The sequence below is a fragment of the Dermacentor variabilis genome, chromosome 2 (assembly GCF_050947875.1).
Source record: "Dermacentor variabilis isolate Ectoservices chromosome 2, ASM5094787v1, whole genome shotgun sequence".
Classification (NCBI taxonomy): Eukaryota; Metazoa; Arthropoda; class Arachnida; order Ixodida; family Ixodidae; genus Dermacentor; species Dermacentor variabilis.
In genome coordinates this window covers 141,178,459-141,200,900 of record NC_134569.1, presented here as the reverse complement: position 1 = coordinate 141,200,900, position 22,442 = coordinate 141,178,459, and the positions used below count along the sequence as shown (strand labels likewise).

The 22,442-nt window shown below is 50.3% G+C and overlaps 1 protein-coding gene across 1 annotated transcript in view; it reads right to left on the bottom strand.

The window, feature by feature from the left end:
* LOC142572784 (calcitonin gene-related peptide type 1 receptor-like) overlaps nt 1-22,442 on the bottom strand; it is a 195,486-nt gene that overhangs the window by 37,777 nt on the left and 135,267 nt on the right. The window contains exon 3 of the mRNA XM_075682138.1: nt 16,786-16,841. Within this exon, the coding sequence (XP_075538253.1) occupies nt 16,786-16,818 (33 nt within the window). The 5' untranslated portion in view covers nt 16,819-16,841. The remainder of the gene's footprint in view (nt 1-16,785; nt 16,842-22,442) is intronic.

Genomic DNA, 22,442 nt, shown 5'->3' with positions numbered 1-22,442 from the left:
CAACGAAAAAGGGTCAGAGGCGCAGCAAGCTGATATTCAGAGCACGCCCGAACTGAATAAAATTGAGTCTGTAGCGTTGAAGGCGCCAGATACTGGAGAGGAAAATCCCGATTCGGGAAAGTTAGAAGAGCTATCTACTGATTTGCTCATCGCGCCTACGTCAGACGGACTTGATAGGTTGCTAAAAGTCAGCCGGTCGGCTTTGATAGCCGAGCAAAAAAAGGATGGCAGCCTGGAAAACGTGCGCTGCAATGTCAAAGAAGGTATCGCCAGGAAAACTGCGCGTTTTGTGGAAAGAGGTGGAGTCCTGTACCGGAAGTATCTAGACCGAAGAGGAGTGGAGTTCGATCAGCTGATCGTGCCTCAATGCTATCGTCAGGATCTGTTGCGCTTGTCGCATGGGGGTTCGTGGTCCGGACACCTAGGAGTTAAGAAAACTAAGGACCGTCTCTTGCAAGAGTACTATTGGCCAGGTTGTTTTCGGGACGCAGACCATTTCGTGAGGACATGGGACACTTGTCAGCGGGTGGGCAAACCAGGGGACAAATCGAGGGCGCCGTTGAAATTGGTACCTATCATTACGGAGCCTTTTAGACGGCTCGTTATTGATACTGTGGGACCTCTGCCGGTAACAGCCACGGGGTACAGACACATTTTGACTGTGATCTGCCCAGCGACAAAGTTCCCTGAAGCAGTGCCGCTTAAAGAACTCAGCTCAGTTGAGATAGTTAATGCACTACTGTCCATATTTGCGCGAGTTGGTTTTCCTGCGGAAATCCAATCAGATCAGGGCACAGTGTTTACTAGCGCTTTGACGACAACTTTTCTCGAAAGGTGGGGGGGTAAAGCTGTTACACAGCTCAGTGTACCACCCACAGTCGAATTCCGTTGAGAAGCTCCACTCCGTCATGAAGCGCGTGTTGAGAGCGTTGTGTTTTGAACATCGAACTGACTGGGAGCTGTGTCTGCCTGGGGTGATGTTTGCTTTAAGGACCGCGCCGCATGCGGCTACGGGGTTTTCGCCAGCTGAACTGGTGTACGGTCGCTCGCTTCGATCTCCGCTTCGCATGCTTCGAGAATCGTGGGAAGGTAGGGGCGACGACCCAGTCGTGGTGGAGTACGTGCTTAAGCTCCTCGAACGCTTAAGAAGGGCACAGGAGTTGTCAGGTGAAGCAATGACAAAGGCCCAGCAGAGGGCCAAGGTTTATTATGATCGGACAGCCAGGGCCCGTCGTTTTGAGGTTGGCGATGAGGTCATGATATTGCGCACATCGCTAAACAACAAACTAGACGTGCAGTGGGAGGGCCCAGCGCGAATTGTTCAGAAACTGTCGGACGTTAACTGCGTGGTAAGTCTGCCAGGAAAGCGGAAAGCACAGCAAGTTTACCACTGTAATCTGCTCAAACCTTATAGACAAAGGGAAGCAGTGGTGTGCATGATGGTAAACGTTCCTGAAGAGCTTCCGGTCGAGCTTCCGGGACTAGGCTCAGTGACGAACAGGGAAGACACCGGTCAAGTCATTAGTGACCTTATCAGTAAAGCACCGCTGTCGCCTGAGCAGAAAACCGAACTACACCAGCTATTACAAGAGTTTCAAGGTCTGTTCTCTGAGAGGCCTGGTAGGACTTCGGTACTTACTCATGATATAGAACTTACCTCCCCAGAGCCAGTACGATCCAAGGCGTATCGGGTGTCACCCCGCCAGAGCGATATTATGGAGGCTGAGGTAAAGAAAATGCTACAGCTCGGTGTTATTGAGGCAGGTGAGAGTGATTATACCTCCCCTTTGATTTTAGTTGAGGTACCGGGCAAGGAACCTCGTCCTTGCGTCGACTACCGCAGGCTTAATTCCATCACTAAGGATCAAATTTATCCGATCCCTAACATCGAGGAGCGCCTTGAGAAAGTTAGTAGCGCTCAGTTTATTTCCACCCTAGATCTTGTCAGGGGTTATTGGCAGGTTCCACTTACAGAAGAGGCTAGTAGGTATGCGGCGTTCATTTCACCAATGGGAACATTCCGTCCTCAAGTGTTGAGTTTTGGTTTGAAGAACGCGCCATACTGTTTTTCAAGTCTCATGGATAAAGTGTTGCGGGGACAGCAAGAATTCGCTTTACCGTATCTAGACGACGTAGCGATATTCTCCGCATCCTGGTCTGAGCATATGACACACTTGCGGGCAGTGCTAACCCGCCTGCGCGAAGCAGGCTTGACAGTAAAGGCTCCTAAGTGCCAGTTAGCACAGGCCGAGGTTGTCTACCTCGGTCACGTGATTGGTCAGGGTCGTCGCCGCCCCTCTGAAATAAAAGTGGCCGCTGTGCGAGACTTTCCGCAACCGCGCACCAAGACCGATATTCGGTCGTTCTTGGGTGTCGCCGGCTACTATCAGAGGTACATCCCTAGGTACTCTGATATCGCGGCTCCCCTAACGGATGCTCTAAGAAAAACAGAGCCTCAAACAGTCGTCTGGGACGAGACAAAGGAAAGAGCTTTTAGCGCCCTAAAGAGTGCCCTAACAAGCCAGCCTGTGCTACGATCGCCAGACTATACAAAAGGGTTCGTTGTTCAATGCGATGCTAGTGAGCGAGGCATGGGCGTTGTACTGTGCCAACGGGAAAATGGAGAAGTAGAACACCCCGTCCTGTATGCTAGTCGTAAGCTGACCAGTCGTGAGCAGGCGTATAGCGCCACCGAGAAAGAGTGTGCGTGTCTCGTGTGGGCCGTTCAGAAATTGTCATGCTATCTAGCCGGCTCGAGGTTTATCATTGAGACGGATCACTGCCCTCTCCAATGGCTGCAGACCATCTCTCCCAAAAATGGCCGCCTCCTGCGCTGGAGCCTCGCTTTACAACAATATTCCTTTGAGGTGCGTTACAAAAAGGGGAGTCTCAACGGTAACGCCGATGGCTTAAGTCGAAGCCCCTAACGTAGGAATCAGCCTCAAAATTGTTTGTTACTGATGTTTTTTTTCCTGAGGCAGGATTTTTTTAACATATTGCTTTTGTTTAGTGTTTCAAAGTGATGATATGCTTTCTAGTGCAAGTTTTCAATTTGTGGACGCGTTCTGAGTGATGCTAGACTACTGTAAGGAACTAGGCAGTGGTATAAAAAGGGGAAAGAGCCTGGCAGGGCTTAGTGAGGGTTGTGCCGTGCTTGCTGACTGAGCGGTTGAGTTTCAGCGTAGTTCTAACGCTTGCCGGGAACGAGAACAAAAATGTGAACTCTCCCGAAGTCACTTTGCAGTGTCCCGTGCGAACCTGAACGAGAGAACGAGGCCTTCTCTGTGCGCTGCGCTCAAGAAACGTCGAGGGACGCCCGACTTCGGTTAGGAGCATCATCGAGCGACATCCCTCCGGACAGCGGATGCAGTCCCCTGTCCATCGGGATCTCCTTCCCCCGGCGGGGCGGTCTGTTGCGATTCGCCTGCGACACGTGGTTTTGCCGGCGCGACTGCGGCGGGGCGGCAGACATTTTTGGCCCGATCGTCGTCGCCGCAACGCTCATCGCCAGGTGTTTCCAAGCGCGACTGCGGCGATGCGACCGCATAGGGATCATCCTCGCATTCCAGTCATTGTGCCCGAAACAGGCGATGCCAAAGCAGGGACCATCCTCTCATTCCAGTCATTGTGCCCGAAACAGGCGATGCCAAAGCAGGGACCATCCTCTCATTCCAGTCATTGTGCCCGAAACAGGCGATGCCAAAGCAGGGACCATCCTCTCATTACAGTCATTGTGCCCGACCGGCAGCGCTACAACAGGGTGCTACGAGATCGTGCTCGACAGGGTGCTACGAGATCGTGCTCGTCATGGTGCTACGGCATCGCTACGACAGTGTGCGTCACCATTAGCCCATTGTACATTCACGTGCTCGTCTTTTGAGGGGTTCCTTCTTGCCCTCAACTGCGAGAGTATAAAAACAGCTGCCCCCGGACGCAAAAAGGAGAGGGCTCCGATTTCTTCTGTTGAGTGAAGTGCTCTCCCGTCTCTCTACTTCGGTCAAACCTGACCGCCAACTCTTTGCGATGTTAAAATAAACAAGTTGTTTCGTTGTTACCAGTCGACTCATGCTTTGCCGGGACCTTCGGATGCTTCCAGTTGTACCCCAGGCCGCCAGGCCAACGCTACCCTTGGGGCTTGCGACCCAGGTACAACCACGGGCGTCAGCGCCGAGTTCCCAACAGATCGTACCAGCAGTCCGATCCAAACATCTGGTTGGCAGCGGTGAGATCGCCTCCGACTTCAAACAACTGTCTGCCAGCGGTGAGATCGCGACAACGGAGGCCAGCAGCGAAGAGATGCAGTTGACTGTATGCTGAGCAGCTCAACGACGATCCGGGAGCAGTGCAACGAGCCCTGTGTGATGACTGGTTGCCTGCAGCGGAACGACTGCGCGGAATTCCTGGCTGCGAGGTTTGGTGAGTGCGGGACTTTCTTCTTCTGAGCTTTGCCAGGCTTTTTGTTAGTGTCAGAAACAGAGCTGGTAATTGTGGTTGTCGTTGCTGCCGGGTTAGTTTGCGGCAAGACAATAGTAAGCAGTAGAGAAAGCAGCATTCAGAGCAGCCATGGATTTGAAGTCGTTGCGCAAACCGAAATTGTTGGAGCTTGCAAGAGAGTTGGGTCTGGATGTCTCAGACAAACTAAGAAAACCTGAACTGCTAAAGGCTATTCTTGAGTTAGAGGCTGAGGACGACGAGCTGTCGGAATGCCTTGAGACTATTGAGGAGAGGTCAAAAAGACAGGAGCGCGAACTTAAAGAGCAAAAAGAGAAACAGGAGCGCGAACTTAAAGAGCAAAAAGAGAAACAGGAGCGCGAACTTAAAGAGCAGAAAGAAAAAGAAGAGCGTGACCGTCAACACGCTTTGGAAATGAAGCGTCTTGAGGTAGAGATGGAACGCGCTCGTAATGGAAGTCAGGCACACGGTGCAGGAGAACGCGTATTGTTCAAAATGACTGACCTGATGCGGCAGTTTAAGCTTGGAGAGGACATTGGTTTGTTCCTGGTTAACTTTGAGCGAACGTGCGAGAAGCAGGGGTTCTCTCGAGAAACGTGGCCACAGCGCTTGCTCACTTTGTTACCCGGCGAGGCGGCCGACGTAGTCGCTCGCTTGGATAGAGAGGAGGCAGAGGATTTCGACACAGTGAAATCGAGTCTTCTAAAAAAGTACCGGCTGTCTGCGGAGGCGTTCCGTCGGAAGTTTCGGGAAAATGAGAAAGGCAGAAGTGAGTCATATACAGAGTTTGCGTATAGGCTTATGTCAAACATGCAGGAGTGGCTCAAAGAAGAGAAAGCGTTCGGTGACCACGATAAAGTTCTGCAGTGCTTCGGGCTAGAACAGTTTTATAGTCGGTTACCGGAGAACGTGCGATACTGGGTCTTGGATAGGCCAGACGTTTGTACGGTGGCTAAAGCCGCTGAGCTAGCCGAGGAGTTTGTGACGCGTCGGGCTCGCGGAGCTAAGGACGGTCAAAAGGGTGAATTTGGCTCGAAGTTTGAGAGGCCGAAATTCACGCCCATGAGATTAAAGGGGGACACGCGTAGTGAGGATGCGAGTGAAAGCAGTCCGACCAAACGTAAAGAGACGGCGGCAGCCAAACGCAGAAAGCGGTTCGAGATGAGGCAAGCGCGCGTTTGTTATACGTGCCAGAAGCCGGGTCACTTTTCGGCGCAGTGTCCGGAAACAACACCAAAAGTTGTTTTTTTTTCAATAGGCAGCACTGACGAGAACATGAAGCTTCTCGAGCCTTACATGCGAGACCTCCTCGTGAACGGGAAAGAGTGCCGAGTGCTTCGCGATTCCGCAGCTACGATGGATGTAGTTCACCCGTCTTACGTAGAACCCCATATGTTCACGGGCGAGTGCGCATGGATCAAGCAAGCCGTGGAAGCTCATAGCGTGTGTCTGCCGGTAGCAAAAGTGCTTATTGAAGGACCTTTCGGAGCGCTTGAGACAGAGGCGGCAGTGTCATCTATGCTGCCACCCCAGTACCCGTACCTATTTTCAAACAGGTCCGATCACCTCCTGCGCGAGAAGGGGCTTTTGTTTGGTGAAGCTAGTGTTCAGGCCTTAACCAGATCGAAGGTTCGGGAGCTCGCTGCCAAGGCGGTAGTTGCGGGGCCGACGTTATCAAACAACGAAAAAGGGTCAGAGGCGCAGCAAGCTGATATTCAGAGCACGCCCGAACTGAATAAAATTGAGTCTGTAGCGTTGAAGGCGCCAGATACTGGAGAGGAAAATCCCGATTCGGGAAAGTTAGAAGAGCTATCTACTGATTTGCTCATCGCGCCTACGTCAGACGGACTTGATAGGTTGCTAAAAGTCAGCCGGTCGGCTTTGATAGCCGAGCAAAAAAAGGATGGCAGCCTGGAAAACGTGCGCTGCAATGTCAAAGAAGGTATCGCCAGGAAAACTGCGCGTTTTGTGGAAAGAGGTGGAGTCCTGTACCGGAAGTATCTAGACCGAAGAGGAGTGGAGTTCGATCAGCTGATCGTGCCTCAATGCTATCGTCAGGATCTGTTGCGCTTGTCGCATGGGGGTTCGTGGTCCGGACACCTAGGAGTTAAGAAAACTAAGGACCGTCTCTTGCAAGAGTACTATTGGCCAGGTTGTTTTCGGGACGCAGACCATTTCGTGAGGACATGGGACACTTGTCAGCGGGTGGGCAAACCAGGGGACAAATCGAGGGCGCCGTTGAAATTGGTACCTATCATTACGGAGCCTTTTAGACGGCTCGTTATTGATACTGTGGGACCTCTGCCGGTAACAGCCACGGGGTACAGACACATTTTGACTGTGATCTGCCCAGCGACAAAGTTCCCTGAAGCAGTGCCGCTTAAAGAACTCAGCTCAGTTGAGATAGTTAATGCACTACTGTCCATATTTGCGCGAGTTGGTTTTCCTGCGGAAATCCAATCAGATCAGGGCACAGTGTTTACTAGCGCTTTGACGACAACTTTTCTCGAAAGGTGGGGGGGTAAAGCTGTTACACAGCTCAGTGTACCACCCACAGTCGAATTCCGTTGAGAAGCTCCACTCCGTCATGAAGCGCGTGTTGAGAGCGTTGTGTTTTGAACATCGAACTGACTGGGAGCTGTGTCTGCCTGGGGTGATGTTTGCTTTAAGGACCGCGCCGCATGCGGCTACGGGGTTTTCGCCAGCTGAACTGGTGTACGGTCGCTCGCTTCGATCTCCGCTTCGCATGCTTCGAGAATCGTTGGAAGGTAGGGGCGACGACCCAGTCGTGGTGGAGTACGTGCTTAAGCTCCTCGAACGCTTAAGAAGGGCACAGGAGTTGTCAGGTGAAGCAATGACAAAGGCCCAGCAGAGGGCCAAGGTTTACTATGATCGGACAGCCAGGGCCCGTCGTTTTGAGGTTGGCGATGAGGTCATGATATTGCGCACATCGCTAAACAACAAACTAGACGTGCAGTGGGAGGGCCCAGCGCGAATTGTTCAGAAACTGTCGGACGTTAACTGCGTGGTAAGTCTGCCAGGAAAGCGGAAAGCACAGCAAGTTTACCACTGTAATCTGCTCAAACCTTATAGACAAAGGGAAGCAGTGGTGTGCATGATGGTAAACGTTCCTGAAGAGCTTCCGGTCGAGCTTCCGGGACTAGGCTCAGTGACGAACAGGGAAGACACCGGTCAAGTCATTAGTGACCTTATCAGTAAAGCACCGCTGTCGCCTGAGCAGAAAACCGAACTACACCAGCTATTACAAGAGTTTCAAGGTCTGTTCTCTGAGAGGCCTGGTAGGACTTCGGTACTTACTCATGATATAGAACTTACCTCCCCAGAGCCAGTACGATCCAAGGCGTATCGGGTGTCACCCCGCCAGAGCGATATTATGGAGGCTGAGGTAAAGAAAATGCTACAGCTCGGTGTTATTGAGGCAGGTGAGAGTGATTATACCTCCCCTTTGATTTTAGTTGAGGTACCGGGCAAGGAACCTCGTCCTTGCGTCGACTACCGCAGGCTTAATTCCATCACTAAGGATCAAATTTATCCGATCCCTAACATCGAGGAGCGCCTTGAGAAAGTTAGTAGCGCTCAGTTTATTTCCACCCTAGATCTTGTCAGGGGTTATTGGCAGGTTCCACTTACAGAAGAGGCTAGTAGGTATGCGGCGTTCATTTCACCAATGGGAACATTCCGTCCTAAAGTGTTGAGTTTTGGTTTGAAGAACGCGCCATACTGTTTTTCAAGTCTCATGGATAAAGTGTTGCGGGGACAGCAAGAATTCGCTTTACCGTATCTAGACGACGTAGCGATATTCTCCGCATCCTGGTCTGAGCATATGACACACTTGCGGGCAGTGCTAACCCGCCTGCGCGAAGCAGGCTTGACAGTAAAGGCTCCTAAGTGCCAGTTAGCACAGGCCGAGGTTGTCTACCTCGGTCACGTGATTGGTCAGGGTCGTCGCCGCCCCTCTGAAATAAAAGTGGCCGCTGTGCGAGACTTTCCGCAACCGCGCACCAAGACCGATATTCGGTCGTTCTTGGGTGTCGCCGGCTACTATCAGAGGTACATCCCTAGGTACTCTGATATCGCGGCTCCCCTAACGGATGCTCTAAGAAAAACAGAGCCTCAAACAGTCGTCTGGGACGAGACAAAGGAAAGAGCTTTTAGCGCCCTAAAGAGTGCCCTAACAAGCCAGCCTGTGCTACGATCGCCAGACTATACAAAAGGGTTCGTTGTTCAATGCGATGCTAGTGAGCGAGGCATGGGCGTTGTACTGTGCCAACGGGAAAATGGAGAAGTAGAACACCCCGTCCTGTATGCTAGTCGTAAGCTGACCAGTCGTGAGCAGGCGTATAGCGCCACCGAGAAAGAGTGTGCGTGTCTCGTGTGGGCCGTTCAGAAATTGTCATGCTATCTAGCCGGCTCGAGGTTTATCATTGAGACGGATCACTGCCCTCTCCAATGGCTGCAGACCATCTCTCCCAAAAATGGCCGCCTCCTGCGCTGGAGCCTCGCTTTACAACAATATTCCTTTGAGGTGCGTTACAAAAAGGGGAGTCTCAACGGTAACGCCGATGGCTTAAGTCGAAGCCCCTAACGTAGGAATCAGCCTCAAAATTGTTTGTTACTGATGTTTTTTTTCCTGAGGCAGGATTTTTTTAACATATTGCTTTTGTTTAGTGTTTCAAAGTGATGATATGCTTTCTAGTGCAAGTTTTCAATTTGTGGACGCGTTCTGAGTGATGCTAGACTACTGTAAGGAACTAGGCAGTGGTATAAAAAGGGGAAAGAGCCTGGCAGGGCTTAGTGAGGGTTGTGCCGTGCTTGCTGACTGAGCGGTTGAGTTTCAGCGTAGTTCTAACGCTTGCCGGGAACGAGAACAAAAATGTGAACTCTCCCGAAGTCACTTTGCAGTGTCCCGTGCGAACCTGAACGAGAGAACGAGGCCTTCTCTGTGCGCTGCGCTCAAGAAACGTCGAGGGACGCCCGACTTCGGTTAGGAGCATCATCGAGCGACATCCCTCCGGACAGCGGATGCAGTCCCCTGTCCATCGGGATCTCCTTCCCCCGGCGGGGCGGTCTGTTGCGATTCGCCTGCGACACGTGGTTTTGCCGGCGCGACTGCGGCGGGGCGGCAGACATTTTTGGCCCGATCGTCGTCGCCGCAACGCTCATCGCCAGGTGTTTCCAAGCGCGACTGCGGCGATGCGACCGCATAGGGATCATCCTCGCATTCCAGTCATTGTGCCCGAAACAGGCGATGCCAAAGCAGGGACCATCCTCTCATTCCAGTCATTGTGCCCGAAACAGGCGATGCCAAAGCAGGGACCATCCTCTCATTCCAGTCATTGTGCCCGAAACAGGCGATGCCAAAGCAGGGACCATCCTCTCATTACAGTCATTGTGCCCGACCGGCAGCGCTACAACAGGGTGCTACGAGATCGTGCTCGACAGGGTGCTACGAGATCGTGCTCGTCATGGTGCTACGGCATCGCTACGACAGTGTGCGTCACCATTAGCCCATTGTACATTCACGTGCTCGTCTTTTGAGGGGTTCCTTCTTGCCCTCAACTGCGAGAGTATAAAAACAGCTGCCCCCGGACGCAAAAAGGAGAGGGCTCCGATTTCTTCTGTTGAGTGAAGTGCTCTCCCGTCTCTCTACTTCGGTCAAACCTGACCGCCAACTCTTTGCGATGTTAAAATAAACAAGTTGTTTCGTTGTTACCAGTCGACTCATGCTTTGCCGGGACCTTCGGATGCTTCCAGTTGTACCCCAGGCCGCCAGGCCAACGCTACCCTTGGGGCTTGCGACCCAGGTACAACCACGGGCGTCAGCGCCGAGTTCCCAACAGATCGTACCAGCAGTACGATCCAAACACCGGCGGCTCCCGCAGCCGGGGCATCGTCGGGAAGAAGCGAGCTCGAGGCTTCCCGCACTATTCTCGGCCGTGGTTATGGACGCGTCACGAACGCATGTGGTTGTTTCCGGCACATTCCAAGAGCATGTGTCGCAGCGTTGCTCTCTGTCTGCAAGCTTCACACGCATCTGTTGGATATAAACCCGGGTAGCAGTGATGTAAGACGGCGGGGCTAGGGTAGGTGTGTGTCTGGAGCGAGCGTAAAGTTACGGCCTCGTTCCTGTTTAATTTATCGTGTGGTGGCGCGAATGTGCGTCTTTCGAGTCTGTATGTAGTGTTGGGTGAGGTCCCTTAACGTGGTCAGGCGATCGCCCCACGCCCCCTGTGATTCGTGTTGCTGCAGTTGTGTCGCAGTGTCCCGGTCCGGCAGATCCGATGCACCGCTCTCGGGGGCGGAGGCGGCGGACACATATAATCTGCGGCGGCTCGGCGTGTGAAACCTCGAGCCGTGGCGTGGGCCACCTCTTGCCCGCGAGCGGGATATTGGTGTGTGCCGGGGTTGAGAGGAGGAAGACCGTAAAATTTTGGAGTTGCGAGGGCGATGACGCGTCGCCATCGTCACAAATTTGGAGTATGGGGGCCGCTTCCCGCGAGGCGCGACCGCGCACGAAGCCGCGGATTGTCGTCTGCGAGTCGCTGATCACGATCGCAGCGTTCGGCACCGCGGTGAGTGCTGGGGCTATCGCGACTTCTTCGGCCGCCTCCGTGTGTCCTGTGGTCATCATGGCGCTAGCGAGGCACTGCCGTGCGGTCTACAGCCGCGATCGCGTGTGCGATTCTCCCTCCTCCGTATCGCGCAGCGTCTACGTACACTGCCTCGTTGCTGTTACCGAACATCTTCTGAAGGTCGCTTGCTCGTTTGTTGCGTCTCTCGGCGTGGTGCGTCGGGTACATGTTCTTGAGAAGCGGTGGGATGATCAGGCGGTCGCGGACCGAGGCCGGAACTGCCATGTTTTCTCTATGCTGAGTGTGGTATGTGATGCCTAATGACTCGAGGATGCATCGACCTGTCTTTGACTTCGATAATCGTTCGTATTGCGCAACGTCGTGGGTCTCCATTAACTCGTCAAGTGAGTTGTGAAGTCCTAGCTCTAGGAACTTGTCGGTGCTCGCGTTGAGTGGAATGCCGACCGCCCCCTTGAAAGCCTTTCGTATAATGCATACGACCTTGTTTTTTTCGCACCCTATCCACTTTGGGTAGGGGACTACATAGGTTATGCGGCTTATCGCGTATGCCTGCACGAGACGGATCGCGCAGTCTTCACGCATACCATCGTGTCTATTCGTGATGCGAAGCAACAGTCGGATCTTGTCATCTACCGAACGACGTAGTCTTTGCACCTTCTCTCCGTTATGGTCATTTGCCTGCAGATGTAACCGCAAGATTCTAATTTTGCCTACTTGTGGTACGGGAGTACGATCTGCCAATATAATGCCTATTTTGGAGTTCTCCCGTCCCTCTTCCCGCAGGGTTTTACGATCTCTCCTTGTGGGTTTGTAGATTAAGAGTTCGGACTTGGTAGCCGAGCACTCGAGGCCCGTTCCACGCAAGAAAAAAAAATTAAGCAAAGGTTTAGCTCGGCTAAGCCTAAGTAGGCAAAGCGAAAGATATACTTGGTTGTTGCTTTGGTAATGACTAATGTTTAGCAAAACTTTACTAGGCTTAATCTTTAAAGCTTTCGTTTTGGCTACTTAGGTTTACACGAGTTAATGTTTTGCTTAATTTTTTTAAATGGTTGGGTAAAGATTACACAGAAATGCAAGACTCGAAGACAAACTGGTTTATTCAGGTGGCATTTTTCGGATAGCGCGAAGACAGTCTTGTGGCCAGTGAAGTAATTGGACGCGGTTTCCACTTGCGCTACGGCCAGATTACTCGTGGCCGTTTCTCGTTGAAATACGAGGTTTATACACGAGTTCCACTGCGTCGTCGAACGTGGCTGGAAGGGGGCACGATCCAGATTAAACTTTTGTGGCATAGACCGTGTCAAGTCTGGGTCATTGCGAGGGCTCTTGTTAAAGTCTCCCATGACTAGATGTAGATCATCCGCTAAGTTAGTAGTGGGCATGGCACTGCCTACAACCCGCAAGGCCTTCTCAGAATAGTCTGGGGAGCAATGTACACACATCGCACGATTATGCCACGGTCTAGACGGATACAGCACAATTCACCGTCTTCGCAAGGGATGTCAGGCATGTGTATAGCAGCCTTTAGTCCTTGTTCAGCATATACGGCTACACCAGCGTTCCGGCTTTGGTATGAGCGTTGAGCCGCAGCGAGTCGTTGAAACCCTGGCACGGGAAGGAACGTGCCCGGGTCTAATCCAGTTTCGGTAAGGACCAAGACACCTGCCAGCATAAGTAGCTGGTCCTTGCAGATATCCTCAACGTGAGCCTGCATACAGCGAACGTTCAACAGAGCTGCGGTGCTATGGTTATCTTCGGCCGAGAGAAAAGTTCTGCACCGGTCAAAGACAGTGTCTAGGGGATGCTTCTCGAGGCGTTCAATCTCGTGGGCTTGCACGCGGTCAACGTTGCGTATACACCGTGGTAGAACTTCTGGTCTTGGTCCTTGTTAGTGAGGAAGAGTCCGTGCAAGCTAGTGGCGCAGCTAAGCGAAAGCTGCAGAAACTTCTGAGGGTGACGTTTGCAGTAGTCATAGGGCTCATTCACACCGGCGACTGACAGTGGTCGCGCGACCAAGTTGGTGGCAAAGCGACGAGTCGCAAATGGTCGCGAACGGTCGCTTTTCTCGAAAAGCGACCATTTTGGGCCAGTCGCTCTCTGCGTGATTTTTCAGTCGCGCGCCGTGGTCGCAAAACTGATAATAAACCAATCAACGGCGCACCGGAAGTGGTCTTTCATGTGTCTACATGCGACTTCCTGCCGCGTCGCGGCAAATTCCACGTACATTCCGAGAGTTCTCGCTGAGAACGATAACCTTCGCGATTGCGACTTGCGGGTCGCGCTCAGCCGGGCTTGCCGGTGTAAACATCATATATTATTTGGGAGCTAAAAGAGAAATATAAAAGTAAAGTGCTCCAGCCTGTAGGTGTAAACATCAGTCGCCTTCTGTCGCTTTTTGATCAAGTCGCCTCCTCAAGTCGCTGGTGTGAATGAGCCAAAAAATTGGAGGACGCTTAAGCTTCGCCTTCAAGAGTGGAACGCGATAGCGTTATCGCACCCCGTTCGCTCCGCTTACTCAAAAGCGCTACGCCAGCGAAACGTCGCGATCGGCACAGATAGCCGGACCCCGACGCGCCATGAAGGCGGACGCGATCATAGGGAGAGTGGCGCGCCACGTGTCGGGGCAGCGCCGTACATTGCGAGGAGGGGGTCTTCTGTGTTTACCGCAATATGGCTCTGCTTGTGCGCAGAGCGCAGAAGAAATGTAGCGGAAACGTACTTCGCTACTCGTGAAACTGCTACTTCTGTAACATGGTCATAATTACCGATATACACCACAGTATAACTTTCTACGGCACGTTTCTAAGGCAACACCGCATTCACTAGAGACGATTTTGTGCCGTTTTGAAGGAACGAACTCGTGGCTGAGTGGTAGCGTCTCCGTCTCACACTCCGGAGGCCCTGGTTCCCACCAGCCCATCTTGCAACATGTTTTTTATTTATGAAGTGCCTTCTGGGATTTATCGCTCACGGCCAACGCCGCTGACGCCGACGCCGACGACACCAGCTTTTGTGCGACACGAGCTCATTAACGCTGTCGCGTTAATAGGCGATCGTGCCTAACGTTCCGCCTTGGGGCGAGCGCGCGGCTCCGGTGGCGGCGGCGGCACGGCCTCAGCGCAGCTGCGGCTGAGTGACGTCATGGTTGTCACGTGATTTCTCTTCCGTTCAATGAGACCTCAGACTCTGCCCAGGCGGCGCTCCGGCAAAACCTCGTCACCAGCGCCCTCCCCCCCCCCCCATCGCAGACTTGGCGCGAAGTGAGTAGTGCAAAAAGAGCCGTCCGCAAGCGAAAGTGCATAGGCCGCAATTCACCCTCCGCTTTCGGTTGTGTTGAGGCATGGTTTCCTAAAAATCAAGGACCTGGGAAGCTTCTTTCTTCCATCCACGCTTCGGAAAGGAAGGAAGCTCAGCAGGGCGAAGTACGTGTAAAATATAAAAGAAGTCTCAGCTCTTATTTCGGCGTGCTGCAGCTCGCATGTGCAGAGAGCATCAGGTTTGTTTATAGGCCTATCAGCATAAAAATCTAAGCATTTTAAATTGGTTCACATTGAAAATATCCTGAACACAAGACTTAGTTATCTCATATTTTTTTGCATTTTATCTTAACGCTTTTTCTCGCAATTATTTACAGAGAGTAAATCCTTCCACAGCCTTTTTTCAGAGCCGCAAACAGAAAACGTTTTCCAATGCAGCAAATAGCGGGCGATCATAACGAAAGTAAGCTCCCTACAGTGCCTACGCGCCGCATGTTTCTTTCTCGCAGGAGCTACAGCATCGCTCAGTACATTTGAACTTTTCGCAGACGCTTCGAACAACAAGCGCGCACAAATAAATATAAATAAACTCGACCTTTCTTTCTTTACCCACGTGCGTTACTTCGCAATTACTCATCCAGTGCTCCTACAGCAACATTATTGTTCACATTTGAAAACCGAAGCCGAGCAGGTTCACCCCATTGTGAAACGTCTTGTTGTATCGCCGCAGGACATACAAAATACCGAAAGTAGAAATGAGCTCACGACACAACGATTCTCTAGAACAGGATTTTGAATTCATAAACGAACCAAAATGTTTGGTTAAACTGACCTGCGAAATCTCTCCGTTCCACTTGTTGAGTCAAGTGGAGGCGGACGTCTGTTAAAAGTTGGAAATATCGATGGCACATAAGCAGGATGGTTCGCAACGTTGTTTTTTCTGCTACCGACGAAGTGGCGGCTGAAGATTCTTGAGTTTTCGCTTGATTACCACGGTCCTCCTTCAGGGCTACGCAACACAATTACAGCAGAACAAAATTGACACACTTCCTCATGCGAGCCGCTGTGTTGTGAGGAATGCAAATAATTCGATTACCCAACAAGTTAAACGACCCGTATCCAGCGCTCTCGCGTTTCCCCTTCATACGATAGTGATGGAAATCGGTAAAACTGAACGTTGGTATTCATCCTTCACGTTCATGACAATTTACAACACAACAGTAGCGTCGATTGCGGCGTTTCTTCGTAGTGCGCGGAGCTATCGCGGTTGCCGTCGTTTCCGCCATCGGCCTGAAGAGGGAGCCAGCAAGCGCTTTATGGCAGTTCGGCGGCGCGTCCGACTAGCGTAGAAATTCATAGCTCTCTGTCTCAGTGTTAATTGCGAAAAACACTCGCAATATGGACCAAAATCTAGTTAAATCATTGTTTCGCAGTCGCTAGCTGCATAGGCAACTTAGCAAGGAAGTCGGGCTTCGCACTGCTCAATTGCTGCCTCTTCGCACCGGCAGGTGGCGCTACGCGTCTTGCAAAACTCCAGAGTCTGACATCTATTACTCGGTTCGCGAAGAAGCAACAGAATGGCGTAGTAAATCTTTCGCTTTAAAAACTCAGTGCGAAAAGTCAGACTCTAAACATGCAGCAGCGCGAGGTGCGTATAATCGTAGGGCGGCTTCTGCAGAGACAGCTGCGGGCATTCCTTCCACAGCAGTGGATCACACCGCAATAAAAAAAAAAAAAAAGCATGCCTAACACACATTTCAGAACATATGCGAAGTGACGTTTTCATGAAGCTGATAACTAGGTGCTCTAAATCCGTTCAACTTCTGCAAAATGTTTCGCGGGCAATGAACCCAGCAAAGCAAAGCAACAAAGCAGCAAGAGTCCGAAACCACACACCACGCCACCCACGTGATTTACGTGACCCGGCGCATTGTGCACTGCCTCCTGGATCGGCCAGTTTACCATTGCACTATATCCAGGACTGACCCGCATATTTTGGCAAGAATTCGACCAAGCACAGGCACCAAACCACAGGGAGAAAAAGAAAGAAGGCAGGGAGAGCTTCGCTTTTATGAAGAAAATTTGTGCTTGAAGGAGTCAGTTTGTTGCAGTGAGAATACTCAGGTGCTGTTTGTTGTAACAATGCGTGACTCTGCAGAGAAAAGTGGCCACCACCGATACATCCGTAAGGGTATTACAGATGGGGGCTCTGCTGCTCCCTGCAGACACGGTCAGCAATGTACCGTGGGACTCGCTAGAAAGCCCCTCTCCAAAATTCGCGAGCAAACATCAGCGTAATCACAATGAGACATCGCAGTAGTTGCCTAATCAGTGCTGCCGACCTATACAGGCAGTGCTGCTGAATGTGCTGCTCGACACAGCTTTACAAGGCCTTCGGACCGCTGAAGAGTAGAATAAAAAAATAGAAGAAAGGGAGAAAATTATCCCAATAATTTTCTTACCAGTGTTGCAGAAGCCCGGCGCTCTCTGGTCATTACGAAGGACTGCGTTCACGAACCTGTAAAAGCGAGAACACCGCGAAATGAGCCGAAGTCGACATAAAATGTCTCGTGCAGCGATAGATCCTACCGTAATAAAAAAAAAAAAGACACGCTAGCGTTTCGGCATTGCTCTATGGAGACCAGTAACGAGAATAAAAATACGTCACTCAAAGATCATGTGTGACGCGTGTCTAACGCAGCCGGTGCTACCAACAAAACATAACCTAAGTGTAAGCTTTATTTTAGTACATTTACAAGCTTTATTTTGGCACGTTGCTAAGCTTTGTATTGTTAGGCTTTAGCACGTTCACAGCGAAGACGATGATTCGGGTGATAATAATAAAAAAGATGATTCTATGGGCCCAGCGCCTTTAGTACAAGGCGTTTTCTAGCGCAGCTCCAGCGCTTAAGCGAGGCTTGCGTCGTGGCTATCGCAATACTTCGCAGGCTTAAGTTAGTAATCTAAACTACCGATGAGTTATGTTGCAAATCCGGCGCCTTAACTTCTGGATTTTCAGTACTTTTACTATATGGACTTGGGGAGACCAGAAAAACGCTCTTTTATCGATTTCAGGGACTTTGAACGCATCAGCGTTCTGTTACATTTAGCATATAGCCACGCGGATATTGCCGTTGTAGGGCGAAACCATTTCGTTCTCGCAACAACTTCTAGAGACTATTTGGATGGAGGTTTCGAACATGTCGGGAGAAATTGGCACCTAGTGCGCAATCTTATGACGTCACAGTGTTTGACAATCCGAATTTTTATGCCACTCTCGCGGGATTTTAAACAGCTGCCTATCGAGAGACGTGACGCAGAACATGAGGCTGTTAGCCCGTCTTTTGAAAGATGGGAAATGTCATGCTTCATTGCTCGCGGAAGTTTTCACAAGGGTATAGCTTGCTAGGCGCGCACGGAGACTCGCTCAGACGCGCTGAATGTGCGTTAAGATGGTCGCTCTTCTGTTGCAATGAATGACGCGCACCTATCGAGGCGAGTGCCGGCGCCGATTAATTGGAAGTTCGTGTGCGAAAACACGCAAGCGTTTCGGCGTTGCTGCACAGCGATTACTGATGAGAAGAAAAATGCGTCACTAAGAAATCATGCGTGACGTGAACATATTACGGCGTTATATCGGTGTAGCTTGACCTTACGCTGGTGGTCTTGTCGGGCTGAAAGAAATGACGCAGAGTCAATCAATATGAAGCAAAGAGCTGTTATTAAAGCATATCTTGTGGAAAAGAGAAACGCGGGATAACTTGCGGCGAAGCCAAATTAAAGCAACACCAAGAGAGTCCTTCAGTTGTATGACACTCGCAGTTATACTGCAATTTGACACGATTAAGCACGTGGAGCGGTTCTTAACTGCTTCGGGTGCGTCTGTTAATTCGGTTTGATCTGGGTCCCATATAGATTAAGCGTATTCAAATTGCGTACCGATGTATGTCGCGTATAGCAGTATACTTAATAAAACTGGAGCGAAGTAAAAATGTCTTTTTAACTACACTAAAGTACGGTTTGCTTTATACACTGTGTGTTGCATGGCTTGTTTCCAGGACAGGGTGTTAGCTATGTGGACACCAAGGTAATTGTACAATGTTCAATAATGCAGTAAGAAATAACTCTATACATAGGTTGGACAGGCTGTGTTAGTGCGAGAGATCCACATAGCTTTGCATTGGTTCACGTTAAGTTACATCTTCCAAATGTAACACCAGTCATCGACGATTCTTAGCTCAGCCTAAGGTCATAACGCAGTCATCTGCCGATACACGAAGTTGTGAAGATACGGTGTTCGGTAAGCCATTTAGGTATATTCAAAATAAAGGAGGACCAAGTACCAATCCTTGAAGACTTCTTAATTCAATTCGGGCCATATCGGAGGTAGACATGTTAGCACTAATAACTTGGATGGTAGGTGGTGCGATTACTTGAGTTACATATTACGTTGTTGCCTTAAATTTACGTCGGAGACGCTCATTCGCAATGGCTTCGTGTTCCACAAAAATCGTGCGTCTTCGCCTCCGCCGGCGTGACGGCTCCGGAGCTCGGACACCGAAGTCGAGCACGCGGATTTCCAGTCGTCATTTCCCCGTCCTCTAAGTTCCTCGGTCTTCTTATTTCGGGCTACATTTTCTTTCCTCGCGCTCCCCAGCTCTGGCAGCGTCTGGTACACGGCTCCGTGCCTTCGGCATCGACGTGAACACCAGCGTAGCGGCGCATTCACACTCGACGTCAACGCCAGCCTTATACGTGCACCGGCCGGCGCCGACGGTTCTCGTCGCGCCAAGTTGTGGGAAGTAGACCAAGACCGAAGACTGAGCTATGTTCTGGGACATTAGGAGTGACGAAGCATCGCAAAAAGAAAACAAAAACAAAAGGGAAATAAAGCAAACAGAGAACGAGAACCAACGGGCACATGTGCGATTTCCGAAGCAGCAATCGCGCATTGCGTACCGCACAGAAAAAAAAAATTTAAAAAAAAAGGGGGGGGGGGAAGACGAACGTGTCCTTAATTTCTCTGCCACATCACCAGTCTATGCGATTTGCTACGCGACAATGTTACCAGTAACCACAAAATAACTGCTAGAGTTTCACGCCTTTATGTCGCAATTACGTCGCAATTTGCACTCGTTCCCTACTTTACATGCTGCCTCGTGCCACGAAAGTGACCCGCCTCTCACAAGCGGTGACCTATCTCAACGCCAGACGCACGAAACTGCGTCTTCCCATTCGACATGCCATAGAGACTGCGGTGCAATATCGCTGGAAGCGCCGTGTGCGCCTTCGTCACGTCGTCTGTATTGCATGCCTGTGCTCTTACTGCTACCGTTAGCGGCACTGCTTGCCAGCGCGCCTGGTGCCTGGTGGGGGACATTAATGGCCACCTGGTGCCTGTCGCGGGACATTACGCATGCTCTTTTCGATGTTAAAGGGGTGCTAAAGCAAAACACTAAAGCAGTTTAGACGGATAAAGCGATAAAGGTCTGTTGACGTTAATTTCGAAATGAGCGATTTATTATTGTAAGAGCAAATGAAGGTCAATGTTCCAGTTCATGGATTTCGCCCCAACTCCTCAACGCAGGTACGTCGCTGTGACATCGCGCATTTCAATATATATATATATATATATATATATATATATATATATTCAGGCCGCGTCAGCTCAGAAAATGTTCCCGCAACTGGCTATGTTCCATCTTTGGCTCCTTTTGAACACTATCTTTCTCTGATTTTGCTGAAGCAGCGCGCTTGGCACATGGAAAGAAAGACGTTTACAGAAACGTGAAGGATGAGGACATACACAGGCGCTGATACGACCACCCCTGTGTGTGTCCTCAACATTCATGTTTGCGTGAACGTCTTTTTTTCCAAGTGCGCTGCTTCACCAAAATCATGAATCATGGAACGTAAGTCCTATCGCTCTCACCATTCGGTCCCCTTTCTCCATACCCCCAGTGCAGGGTGGCCAACCGGGAAGAGGCTGGTTAGCCTCTCTGCCTTTCCTTAACTGCTTCTCTCTCTCTTCCCGTGAAGCAATTGCCGCGTTGTTGTTGTTGTTGTTGCTGCTGTTTTTTTTGCCTGCTTTGCATGCAGGAAGGCAACTTGCGGGAAAGCATTTATTGCGCGCTTCCGTTAGGAAGTAGTTCTCACAGATGGTATTGTAACTTTCTTCCGATACTTTCTTTGTTTTAAGGTGCTATCATTTTACGGCAGTAATTATTGCACTTAACTACGCAATAGCAACAATCTAGCAATAGTTCAGAAAACTAATCCACCTTCAGAGGTGACTGATAATGTGTTGGACGCTGCAGCTGCTCTATAGATTCGACTCATTGGAGGATCGATATATGTTTTTTTTAACGTGGTCGTTTTTCGAAGGCGATAATTTTTACGTACCAAGGTGTCACTAAAACATCCGTAAAAAAGATCGCAGCTTCTCAATGAGAGACCCAGAAGCAATAGCTTTTTCAGGGGCTTTCTTCGGCAAGGAACCGTTAAAGTGAGAAATGTTTGTCTGTTTCGTCCGCCAGGGTTCCCGAGCGCCCCACTGAATTTATCTCTGTATTTCTTGAAATGGTCAAGCGGATGCGCGGGCCACCTCGAGGCACCTCTCACAGGAAAAGAAAAACTTGGTCTCTTTCGAGTGCTCACCGATTTTCTTTTGTTCGGCGACGTCGCAGCTCAGTACTTCGCTCATTTTTCAAGGCGAAGAATACTTTGCGTCGTGGCGGTTTTGGGTGGCACTCGTAGGAACATCGTTTACGCCTTACTGTCAACAGCACCTGTTTTGCAATCTCTTACTACACTGTTGCTTCCTATATATTTTTGTTTTCGTGCCGCAGCTGCTATACCTCTGTTTGCCATTGCACAGAGAACACCCTGAAATACCTGCTAGACCGCTGGCAGTGGACAATGTGCAGCGTCACCGTCACACACCATTTTTGTGGTTTTTCTGGAGATATCGAGCTCCAAAAATAGCCCAGAGCAGTCAGTGAAGTGGATAGGTGTGTCCGTCAGACTTGTTCTTTTAGTACCGTTGGGATTGAGTCGGTGTTGGTGGTGTTGGTCGTGCTAGAGGTGGTGGTAGAGCTAGCAGAACTTTGTCGAGGGTCACCGGCAGCTTTTTATTACACCGACAACCTATGGGCTAATCGCCTTAGACAAAGAAAAAGGTGACGCTCAGTGTACAGCCGTGCTCCGGTTGGCATGAAGAGTGAAAATTGTCGGAGATGTGCACGTACACCTCACGAGGGGTTCTCATTCACAAACGTTTTATGAGTATTGCAGACTTTAGCTCTGAAACTTGCGCGCTTGCAAGGCAGAGTATTAGTGACTGTGTCTCTCTGAGACGTCAATTTGAATTCCCGTCATGAATCTTTCTGCAGCGTTATGAAGCGCAATAAGGGCGATGCAAATGGCTGCATGATATCGATAAAAAAAATAAAAAGGTGTCCCTTAAAAACGCTTCGATCTAAGCACCTTCGTTTTTCAGCTATGTTGTCCGCATCGTGCAACACTATTTCATGAATAAGTGAAAAACACGAATGTCTCCACTGTCGTGGAGATGTGGAGACGTTCCAATCCAATATGCATATAGTGAAGGTCGCTAAACGATCATGGAATGCATGACAACCAAAAACGCGGCAAACTTTACGCAGCACTCCACGTTATGACAGCGATGGAAGTTACCACGCTCGCCTTCAAGTTTATATACCTTAGGAGAGGGAGATAAAAACTCTTGATGGGCACGCGATCTACACGCATGTTCTGAAAACGCAGCGTAATTTCTTGGAACCCGTATTTGCAGGTGCCGCACAATCGCGAAAAAAATCGCTCAATTAATCTGGCCGGTATATTATTTCTTTTAGTACAAGCCACCCAAAGACACTAGCACCCCATTTTCTTATATATATATGAAGGAGGAATAGAGCTTACTGCAAGTTAACACAAATGTTCTGCATATAAATTCCAGCGGAGCTAACTATTGAATAATAAGTTTCCCTGTTTTGCACTGTAACAGAGCTAGAACATACGAAACCTTCACTGTGAACAAGTGTTATCTGAAGTAGGCGCTGCGATATTTTTAGAAAGCAATCTTTAGTAACTAGATTCA